Source organism: Neospora caninum, chromosome VIIb, assembly GCF_000208865.1.
Source record: "Neospora caninum Liverpool complete genome, chromosome VIIb".
Classification (NCBI taxonomy): domain Eukaryota; phylum Apicomplexa; class Conoidasida; order Eucoccidiorida; family Sarcocystidae; genus Neospora; species Neospora caninum.
In genome coordinates this window covers 1,043,428-1,054,362 of record NC_018394.1, presented here as the reverse complement: position 1 = coordinate 1,054,362, position 10,935 = coordinate 1,043,428, and the positions used below count along the sequence as shown (strand labels likewise).

Here is a 10,935-nt window from a genome sequence, read left to right as displayed (position 1 = left end):
GCGCAGGAAAAGACATTCAGGCAAGCTGTAGTTTTGCGTGGGCGTCTCCACACAAACCAGTCCAGTCATTGGTATTTGTTTCGCACAGTATTTGTCTCGCATAAGCGTGACCCGAACACTTTTTGCTTTTGGGACGAAACATCATGCAGGCGTGGCATTTGCCCATCGATGTGAAGAAGGTGTTACCAGGACCCTCAGTTGTGCATAGCACTGTTGGACACGGTGCCATGTCATCGGCTAGGCTCTCAGCTGATAGTAGCTTCTTCGGAATAACAGCAGGGTGTCTTCCTTCTTACTACGTGATGCACGAGCAACCCGATGCATCCGGATGTGTTCTTCCCTGAGGGCGTGCATATAATTTGTTTATGTGTATGTACATACACTCGCGGTACCGGGCGAAAATGTACATCTGTCTGTCCTGTGTTGTGTGTAGGGCATCACTCCTCAAACCTTCCAGGTAAGGACAGGCCGGCCATGCCACATCATCAAGAAGTCTGTTGTCGCTCAGTGTACGAAGGAGGTGTTAGTGCCTCAACCGTACCCTTGTTTGGAAGAACGCAAGGCAAAAGAATGTTTTCCAGGCCTTAGAACCGGAAATGAAAACGTGCGGTTTGCCACAGACGCGTCTGACTTCTCGGTTCCCACGCAGGATCCCCTTCCAATCGTCGCTGGAAAAGCAAAATTTTTTCGATCCTGGAAATAGTCCAGAATCAGAGTTATTTTGCCCCTTTTGATTGTGCTTTTTGTTCCAATGATACTGCCTTGGCCGTACTGTTCCCCATCTTTCACGTCCTTCGTGCCCCGCTCATAACGAAGACGGACGCTGCCATAACCGAGACAACCGTATTGGAGCTCTCCTGTCACTTTCCTCATATACATATACACATATATGCATATGCAGCATTTATGGGCCACGCCTCCCGCTGGCATACACACCTGCCGCCGGCCGGCAGAGCCACGAAGGTCAAATATGCCAACCACTCCTTTGCCGCAAAAACGAATCGTTCGATTCGTAACATTGTCTTCCGACAATAGAGTTACACCCAAGTTCTTTCTGTGGTCCTGTTCTTGTATTAATGTACACTGCAGTCAAGGCACATCCTACTCTTCACTTTCCGTCGAGGCTTTCCACTTGTGGTACTCCGTATCCGAGTGAAATCGGCCCATGTTTAGAAAAAACGGGTGCGTGGGGAGGAAGTCCTCCACGATCCAGTTGGGTCCGCGTTCCTGCACAGCGCAACAAAGCATCACAAAGCGCGGTGTGAGACAGTGTGGGTTGACAGTCTACATGCGCATCTTGATAGTTGAAGCACCTGCGAGAAAAAAATCGGATTCACTTTTCAATTTGCGTAGAGACACGCAAAACGCTCAGCTTGCCAGCAGAAAACATACCTTGCGTCTGCGATCCAGGTAGCGAGTGCAGGGGTTGGAGTTCTCCGCTCGATCACGCTCCTTACTCGCCTCCATCCACTCAATCGTGAAACGCTTTGGTCGGATGCCTGCAAAAAAGAGCCGAACACCAGATGCGTAGACGCGGTAAGCACTGTCCGGAAAGTGCGGCGCATGCTCTACAGCACGGCAGGCCAGAACCCTTCCGATTACACAACGCTGTAGCCTAGAAGTTCCCTATGCATGAAGTAGTCCGTTTTTTTTTCAATTTCCTTGATGTATTGCTTTCGCACTCACAAAATGGCAATACAGAGGAGCTCTTACAGATTAGCGTTTCTGCCACCACATCCATGTGGCTCGGGAAATTTTGCGTGGCCGAGGGGCGTGCAGAACTTTTGAGCAGAGACAACACAGTTGTCCTTCATCCCGAATTCCAGACACCTTTGTACGCATGTAACGGGGGAGCGAGGAACATAGATCCTCCGAGTCTGGTCTTACCGTAGATGCCAACACTGCAGAAGACGAATGTGGTTAATGTGATCAGAAGGAAAATTGGGACGGCGATGACGGCGGTGTGATACTGAAGAAGGAAGGCCCTAAGAAGAAAGAAAGCAACAAAACAACATAGCATCCTTATGTCCAGCAAGGAGACAGACTTCACCATGACGAGGAAGGGAAGGCTCCCAACGGCGAGCCGAAAGATAACTCCGAGCGCCGCGCCCGGCCACCTTCCCGATGGACGTTTGCTACTTTGAGTTATAGGGGTTCAGTACGCTCCCCTATATGCCCGAACCATAGCAGGATGAACTTTTCAGTTCGCTAGAAACTGCACTAAAACAATCAAACAGCGGGATACCGTGAGTCAGACTTGAACCTAACGCTTCGTCGGAGAGAAGACCACTTAGAGAACCACCCATACGCATCTGCTGCATTTTTTTGCCTCTTAGAGGACTGAAGCAAGAACACGTTTCTCGAGGAGACGCTGGACATGGTCATTCTTACCCTGATGGGTGAGGTTCGTGCAGCCTGTCTCTCCGCCATCCTTAAAATCCACCCCACTAGAAATGGTGCCTCTTTTCAGTTTCACTGCGAGAATGAATGCTGGGTGGCGACGAATCAAAAACGCCTTCTCTTGACAGGAACGCGCCGCGGTAAATACGCCACTGGCGTGTAACTAGCTCATTTACGCCGTGAAATCCCTACACACTCGAGCTGCGCGTTCGTTTGATGGATCTGATTTTTTCCTTACTGGAGAGGTCTGGAGTCTCTCGCAAACACTCCGCGGTAAGCGGTGTGGAAAACTCCAACGGGAAGGAAGGACCACCTTTCCCAGTCGTAGCTGTGATCGTAGCTGATCTGATTTAGGCGGTAAACCTTAGGCGAGCCGTCGGGATTGTACTCCCTGGGAGGAGGCGACGGTACCTGAGAGTGATACGGCAGGTTGGCAATATGCCTCTTCGTGCCGGAGAGAAACCCGCAGCGCACCGAGGGCACAAAAGAGGACGCCCGACCTAGCAAGCTAGCAGGCAACATGGTTACTTATGACACAGTTACCGTCATGAACCGCTGAAAGCGTTGATTGCCGTTCCAGGCGCCCCCGAGATCTCACCCTCGGTTCGCACGGGAAAACGCAGCACAAGAAAGCCGTCGTTTGTGGAAAACCTTTCGACGCAACTCTATCAGACAAAAAACATATCCAATAGGATGCAGAACATTCGACTTCTTCCTAGAAATGCGGTTCGATTGATAAAACAGAAATCAGGCGTCTAAAGGTTTCGACGGTGGTGAAGCGCGCATGCGCGGCTACATTTATAGGGCATGCGAACGTAGGCTGCACCCCCTGTGTTTCCACAGCCGGATAGATGTCTAGCTATTGATCGCCAGTGTTCTGAAAACCCGTGGTCCTGTTAAGGGGTTAAAGTTCAAAACATAAAGGGTAGCCTGCCACTTCGCGAGTGGACACAGCTCAGAAAAACCAGCACACATGAGACGTATAAATCTCTCCTTGATATACGTCCCGTTCCCTGCTTCGCAGCACATACCGATCATTTCCACGCGGTGTCTCGCCAGGGACCATGTGCAAGTGCTGCACATGCCTCGTTTTCATGCCTCGTCGGTGAAGATTCTTCACTTCTTGCTCTTCTCCACCACGAGTGATCAAAGGGAACTGGAAACTTACAGCTGCAGCATGTCTCTACACTGAATACAGAGAGGGAAATGCTCGCAGGCTTCTCGCTGTACAGTTCACGTCTAGTATTCACGACAGTGCGCCAGCTTAATGGATTTGAGATCACATTCACCCTCCGTAGGAATTCAGTTTCACGCGCTACTCAGCAGACGAAAAGCAGCAAGATTCGTAACTTATCAAACTGGCCATCATATTTTCTGGAGCTTTTTCGCGTCCGTCCATCTCGATGATTTTCGTTTACCTGTTGCCACGTGGGTGGCTTCTTGTGATCGTGCCGTAGGGCTAGTGGTGTAAAGTGTTTTACAGTGGTACCCCAACATGCTCGGCGGAACATGCTGGTCGTGCCCTTTTCAAATTCCTTTTTTTGGGCAGCTGTACAGAGTATTTCTTAATAACCGCTAGGCCTGAAACGGTGCTAGATGTGCTGCCGGGCGCTTGTTCATTGTGTATCCCCGCTGGGACCATTTTTTGCCTGTATCTCGTAAATAAGCTGCCCGACATTAGAAGAGGTCTCGCACATTGGTGGTCAGTTCAACTGTCACACACATTTGAATGCGGCAAGATACGTGGCGCTAATAGCCTTCCGGAGTGGATGCTGACGACGTGTTGTCCTGTTACCTCTATCTGTATTATTGCTTTTGCGATGAGCAGTGGACAAGTAGGGGCTGTGAATTAGAGTGGTGTGGACTGATGAACCGTCTCCGGGCCATCTGTATCACCTCCAAATGAATTGTTTCGCTTAGAGAAGCAAAACCAAAAATACCCATTTGAGCCGGGTGCTGCTCAAAAAATTTGAAACGTGGTGAGCCGAACGAAAGAGGAAGTCGCAGAAAAACAATTGACTTCTCCATATGCCGACGAACAGGAGTTCAGCTACTTCGCAACTTCAGAGTAAGAATAATTGCTTTTGAACCTCGAGACTCGCTGTCGATGGGCACTTGGAAAACCAGACGGTAGGTAATCGACAGGTACCGAAATTTTCCAGAGGGGAAGTATCCCATCCTCCACGGCATCTCACTGCCGGGAAAGACAGAAAACACGGCGCCAGTCAAACGGGTACGTCCCCACTAAAATCCATCACGTACAAACCGTCCTTCCCTCGACGAGAGCTGACGCACACCTGTTCAACCACAGCATCACATTCACGTTGAAACCTCTAGTCCACTGTCTCACTGGCCTCGCCTGCGACTTCCTCCGCTTTTGCAGAGCACTTCTCCTTTCCACTGCCAGTGCGTATCTAACCAGTTTCAAATCTGCGTCAACGAGTCAAACAGCTAGTTCCCCCTTCATTGGATCGCTTCCCTGATTGGTCGGTACCCCTGCTAAGCATGCGCCCGGTCCGGCGCTCGGACAAGAAACAGGTTCCGCCAGTCGCAACTGGTCCACGGGTCAGGTGAGGGAGCGAAACTTACCAAACAGAAAGCTGCATTCGCGTGCAGTTCCGTGACGGGGCCATCGTACTGGACCGTACAAACCGATTTGGTACAACGCCGTAGATCCCACAGCTGCACAGACAGTGTGCAAAAAGTCGATATGGGCTGTTCCTAGTCATGAAATCTCAAATCTACGTCCTTACCTCTCCGCCAGAGATCACTCGGCTGATGGCAAAAGCAGCATTTATATTCTCAGCTGTGTCGTCGATGCACACCGTAAGTATCCATGTATCAGCTATCTAGACGCCGGCTTCTCTATCCGTTTATCTATCAACGACGGGACGCGAGTAGAGAGCCCTGACGGATCGGAGCGTTGCAGTTTCCACAGTCCACAAGGCGTCTTTCAGCTGGACTAGCTTAAGAACGTCGGAAGTGTGGAATCCCCTTCACCGGCTCACCTTGACAACCCCGTCTGTGTCCCCCGTTACCAGCATGCGCTGGTCGGAGCCCGCGGCGGCAATACTGCTGATTCGACTGTGGTGCTCAAGCAAAGTCAGCTGTCGATCTGCATGCGCCGCCAGCACCCACAGCCTCGAAAAATGTGTTCAGTTCCTCAGCTCGTCCACGGCTCCGCAGACACAGGCAACGTGTGAAGAGCAGCAAAAGCGAGTGGGTGCCGTGTGGGCCACCTCACCACAGCTTCAAACTACTTCCAGGGATCACGTGGACGGAGCGACGAACGGAGCTCGTGACGAAAGGCCTTGCAAGTCGAGAGTACGCGTGCCTTTTCTAACAGACAGAGGAGCGCTCCACTGTTTCACACACCCCCGCTCTTGTTGTCCCGCCTTCTTCGTACAACTTACCCACATGACCCCGTGCGTCGTATATCCACGGAAATGGACGAAGACGCACGCCCGCGATTCAAAAAAGACACGCGCGCAACCCCGTGTGGAAAGAGTATTCTAGAAGACAAAACTTCCACTGCGAAGTCGACCGGCGGGTCGCATCAAGGGGCATAGGCCGTGAGCTTAACGAGAGAGACGGAATCCCTGCGGGAGAGACCAGGTCCAGTACCCGCGTGAAACAGCAAAACACGATCGGTAAAGCTTCCGTCTCCCCCCCTGCTCCATCTTTGTTCTTACCGCGGTGGGCAGCAACACTGGACTTCTGACGCACATCCCAGATCTTGACCAGGGCGTCGTACGCCCCCGAGGCGAAAACCCCCGCGGGTTGGCGACGCGAACACAGACAGCCACAGGCAGCCTCTTCATTGCAAGGCGTCCTCGCAAGCCAGCATACAGCCGACACCTCTCCCTCGTGCCTGAAGACAAGGAAAAAAACGGCCTTCACGCGAGGGGAGAGAACGATGGGAATACGCACACCCCCACCGGACGCGTCGGAATCCTAGTTGCGACTTGAATGTCGTTTTACGGCAAAAGCTGTGATGCAGATCGCACTAGCCAGGAGGCTCCAGGCACCAGGGGCGCTACCACTTCCCTGGAGGGATTCTTACCGGCGGATGCGTTACGAGTCTACTAGATTTACACATAAATGCAGAACGCTATGCGTCTACGTACTCTGTGTCCTTTCGCCCATCCCAGCGATGTTTTCCAAACGCGGTGGCGCCATGCCGGGCCAGGGCGAGCACCAGTCACGAAGGTGAACAGAGAGCCGAAGCAGGACAGCTCCCTGTACACTGGAAACGCGACTCACCCAGTAAACGTCTGCAGGCGGACGAAAGGGTCTGTAGCGTAGAGGCTTATCGTGTCGTCACGACTCCCCGCCAGCACTCGACAGTCGCCAGAGGAGTTGCGTCCTGGGCCACATCCAGCAACATCCATGGCTAAAATGCCATCGGCGTGCGCTGCAATGACGGCGGCAGCGTCCAGACGGCTCTGTCCCTCGCAGAGACTTGCCAGGTTCCAGCAGACGAACTCTCTGACGCGCCGCAACACCCAAAGAGACACGCGGGACCTCTTCTTGCAGCATGAGAAAAAGCACCGGCAGAGAGGTCAGGAAGTGGACACATGCACATACGTCGACGGAATAGGATACTGTTCGGCCCTCCCACTGGGTAGAAAAGGAAGCTTGCGTTTCCGTTGCTCTTTGGCGCACACAGACAGGTCGCCTATCGGGCGAATGACGAACGCGACGAGAGAGTTGACGCTCGCCATGCACGGCGCCGTGTAGGCGTAGTCGGGGAACAGAACGCTAGAAAACAACTGCTTGTGCTTCTTTCAACACTCTCGACGGATGAGCAGTTGTCATACCACTGAGACAGTGTGAGCAACGCGCGCCACTGTTCGTAGGAGGCAGCCGCAGGCAACTCCGAGTATCCTGCCAAAAACAGACTTGAGATCGGTCCTTTTCTTGACAAGGAAACGTCTCTCTCGAAGTGCAGAAACGGTTAACTCGCTTAACCATCCACTCCGCTGCTCCGGCGGAGTTCGAAAGCTCTCCGTTAAAGAGCGCCTCTCCGTACCGGTGCCATCTGTCGAAGCCAAAGAGAAGGCCCGCGTCGTCGGAGAACGCATAGCGGAACTGCAAGTGGTGCAGCCCGTTTCCGTCGATATCGAGGGAGCAGACAAGCTGGAAGTACACCCAAACACACGCCAACACAGCCGATCTATCGGCGGCTCGTGGATCCAGGTGTCCTCAGGACGGCTCTGCTCTCGACAAGCATCCACCTTTGAGTTGAAGGAATCTGTCTGCCTGAGAGCCGAAGAGCCTCTTGCGAACCACTTGCGAACACGCCTCTGTGGACGCGACAGGAAACGCGCCGCGGCCCCCCCCCCCCCCCCCCCGTGCAGCAACGCTTCGCAGCACGAAAAAAGCGTTTTTCTCTTCACCGTGGAGTGATGTGCGCTTGGGAAAACGGGGCAAATCGAGCGACACCTCGCCAAACAAGAAAGTATTCGTGAGTTCAGCCTCTCAAATGGAGATGCTGCCATAGGACACTTTTTACCCTACGAAAGTTACCACGAAACGCGTAAAAAGGGGTCAGAGACTGCTGCTATGCTGCGCTGGGCCCATGTGTGGGTTTCTCGCAGCCGTGGCGCTGCATACTACACCACGTGGACTTGAGATTGCTCAAGAAAACGCCTTCTTTCCCTGCTTCCGTGCTCACCTGGCCGCTGTGTAAATCGTACATTCGACCTTCGCAAATCGTCGAATTTCCCGTCCCCGCTCCCCCCACGCTTCCGCCGCACTTTCTTCGCCGCCTGCCGCCGAGGCGCGACTCTCTCGGCGTCTCGGCCACGCCGGCCGTTCCAATCGTGCAGGCCATGCGACCCGTCTCGGTGTGGATGCGGCAGGAGAGCAGTGAGGCTCCGCCTCTGAACCGCGAGAGGTCGTGGACGGGGGGACGTGACGAGGTCCGTAGAGGCTGCATGGACGCTGGAGTCGTGGGAACCGAGCGGCCTCTCTCTTTCGGTTTCTCGCTGGCTCCAGGGATAGCCCTGTTGCTCGTGGGGTCACACAGAGGCGAGGCGAAGTCCTTCCAAATCCGCTCACGGCTTCCCGTCTCGCGGGCCTGGCTGCACGCTGCATTTTTGAAGTCTCCGTTCCCCGCGAGACTCGACTTTCGTCTTTCTGGTCTGTCGCCTTCTCGACCTTCACGGTACAACACGGGGTTGAGGGCAGGCTCTAGCGAAAAGGGTGGTGGGGACCCGCAGCTGCGCAGCCGGTCGTGCGCTGCATCCATTGGAGACAGTGTTGGAGACTCCGGGAACCCTGGTCCCGATTTGCGGCCGGAACCGGTCTTCTTGCTTTTCGCTTTCCCTCGCCGACCGCCGTTTCCCGCACCTCCTTGGCTCCCGGCGTTGACGGCTCCGAGGCCTATCGCCTGCAACAAGCCTCCTTCGAAGGCGCTCGCAGACGCGCGCGCCGCACTGACGTCCAGAGCCTCTCTGCCGCCCAACGCGCCGCCCCCAGAAGTTCGGTTCTTCACGTTGTTGGGCGCACACCCGGTCTGATTCCAGAGGTAGATTTCGTACGAGTCAAGGTCCGATATCGTCGGTTCGCGCGTCCGCGACACGGGGGCGACAACGGCAGTGGCGGTGAGAGCTGGCGAGCTCAGCAACTTCGAGTGGACATCGGGGTGTGAACGCGGGCCGAGAGCCGGGGACGGGACGAGAGAGCGGCACTGGCGCTCCGTTTTCCCTTTTGGTTCTTTGAAAAGGCGGTCGGCGTGCGGGGTTCGAGAACTCCGAGTCGCACACGCAGTCGGCGACGCCGGCACGTGCTCATAGACGGCTACCCGGTCAGTCGAGGCGGTGAAAAAGCACGTCCCCTGCTCCAGGACAGCGTCTAGACCATCGTGGACCGAAAAGAACCGAGCTTTGAAGTCGAAACCAGGCGAAAAGGGGAACGCTTCGTCCAGCTCGGCTCGGCCCGCATCTCCCCAAGCTTCTTCACGGCCTTCTTCGCCGGTCGCGGCGACGGACGAGGGTAAAGTCGAGAAGGACGCGCCGGGAGACCGCTCGGGTCGCATCTCTGGACTGAGTCGGGCACTTTCGCCGCGATCGCACGTTTCAGTCGTCAGGCGTGGGACCTCCCTGGCGGTCGAGCCTGCTCGAGAGACTCGCCGCTCCGTTACAACAGACGAGTGCCGCGACAGGCGCCTTTGGAATTCGGCGGAAAAAATCGACTGCGCCGCGTGGCAGGAGCACAGCGGCGACTGGTAAGAGGGGTGGAGAGCTACAGAGAGAAGCGAGTGGTCGCTGCTCGGGACTTGAAACCGCTGGCATCTCCCTATCGCCCAGTTGTGGAGTGTACGTACACTCCACAGGAACTGTCTCCTCCAAACGCCGCTGTGCGGCCCCACGCCCCGAATAAGAGGGGGCGTCGTTGGAGGACAGCCATCAATGTCGAGGGCGCCCGTTATGAACGGCGACGCATCCGGTTTTCGTCCGAGCGTGTCGTGAAAGCTATCCTCTCGAGAGAGACCTCGGCGGCGGTCGCCTTCTGCGTACAACTCCTGTGCTCCGACTGGGCCGTCGCACCGCGGCGAGGCGAGGTGGGAAGACGCTCCGTGAGCTTCGCGAAGAGACGGCAGAGCTGAGTCCGAGAGAGCCGAGAGGTGCGGCGCCTTCTCGCGAACTGAAGGCGTGGCAGAATCCGCCTCTTGCCAGCGACGCGAACCTGTCTCAGGCGCAGCATCTGCGTGCCGCGGAGATCCCCCGCCGGGGTCACGGCCGCGGCTTCCCTCTCTGAAAGGCTGCGAGCAAGGAAGGACATCGGGAGGCACTTGTGTGTGTGGCCAAAAGTGGAACTGCCGGTCCACCCACCAGGCGTACCAGAGCGGTTCCAGCGCGGCGACAGACAAGGCTCCTCTGCACACGGGAGAGACGGCGGCGAGGGAAGCTGCCTCCCGCGGGCCGCAGTACGAGAGGACGTAGCGGAGCACATCTTCGCTTAGAAGCACATCTAACGCAGACCAGCGGGAAGAACTTTGCGTGGAGCACGTCGTCTTTTCCGCATCTCTTCTCTCGCCCAAAGATAACCGCGCCCTGTCGGCGGGGTCTTGGCTCTTCTGCACGGCAAGAGCGCCTTCCGGCCGTCTCAGAGGCCGGAGGGGAGTAGAAGCCGCTCTGTACTGAGCGCGCGAACTTCCTTTGCTCCGCACCAAGCCGTGCCTGGCGCACGTATCAAGACCATCTGACAAAAGGGGTGAACCGGGAGACGCCAAGGCGGGGCGGCTGAGTGCTCCTCTCGCTGTCGCCTCGCTCTTTGCTCCGCAAAATGGCGAACGCTCTTCATCGGAGAAAGACTGCGCTGGAAACGCACTCCGGAGGGACGGAGACGCACTCGCAGGAAGCGGCCGAGAAGGCCAGAATGCTCGGCGAAGACTATCCGGAGATTCTGACGCAGCAAGGCTGGGCTTTGACTTTCGCCAAGGCATTGGGAGGCACCACCGTGCTCCAGAGTGCGACGGCCGACGGCGGGGGACAGAGCCAATGCAGACGAGGCACACCCGCGGAGCAG

The 10,935-nt window shown here is 55.7% G+C and overlaps 2 protein-coding genes across 2 annotated transcripts; both read right to left on the bottom strand.

Annotated features, from left to right (window-relative positions):
• Positions 1-1,101: 1,101 nt before the first annotated feature.
• NCLIV_025220 (conserved hypothetical protein) lies at positions 1,102-2,922 on the bottom strand (the record flags this gene model as incomplete). The annotated part of the gene is made up of 4 exons (XM_003882717.1): positions 1,102-1,227; positions 1,393-1,499; positions 1,888-1,985; positions 2,639-2,922. The coding sequence occupies 4 exons, from the start codon at positions 2,920-2,922 to the stop codon at positions 1,102-1,104; spliced, it is 615 nt and encodes a 204-aa protein (XP_003882766.1).
• A 1,703-nt stretch (positions 2,923-4,625) lies between these two features.
• Positions 4,626-10,852, bottom strand: NCLIV_025210 (conserved hypothetical protein; the record flags this gene model as incomplete). The annotated part of the gene is made up of 7 exons (XM_003882716.1): positions 4,626-4,697; positions 4,990-5,082; positions 5,409-5,515; positions 6,093-6,271; positions 6,664-6,888; positions 7,433-7,539; positions 8,078-10,852. The coding sequence occupies 7 exons, from the start codon at positions 10,850-10,852 to the stop codon at positions 4,626-4,628; spliced, it is 3,558 nt and encodes a 1,185-aa protein (XP_003882765.1).
• Between the last annotated feature and the right edge of the window lie 83 nt (positions 10,853-10,935).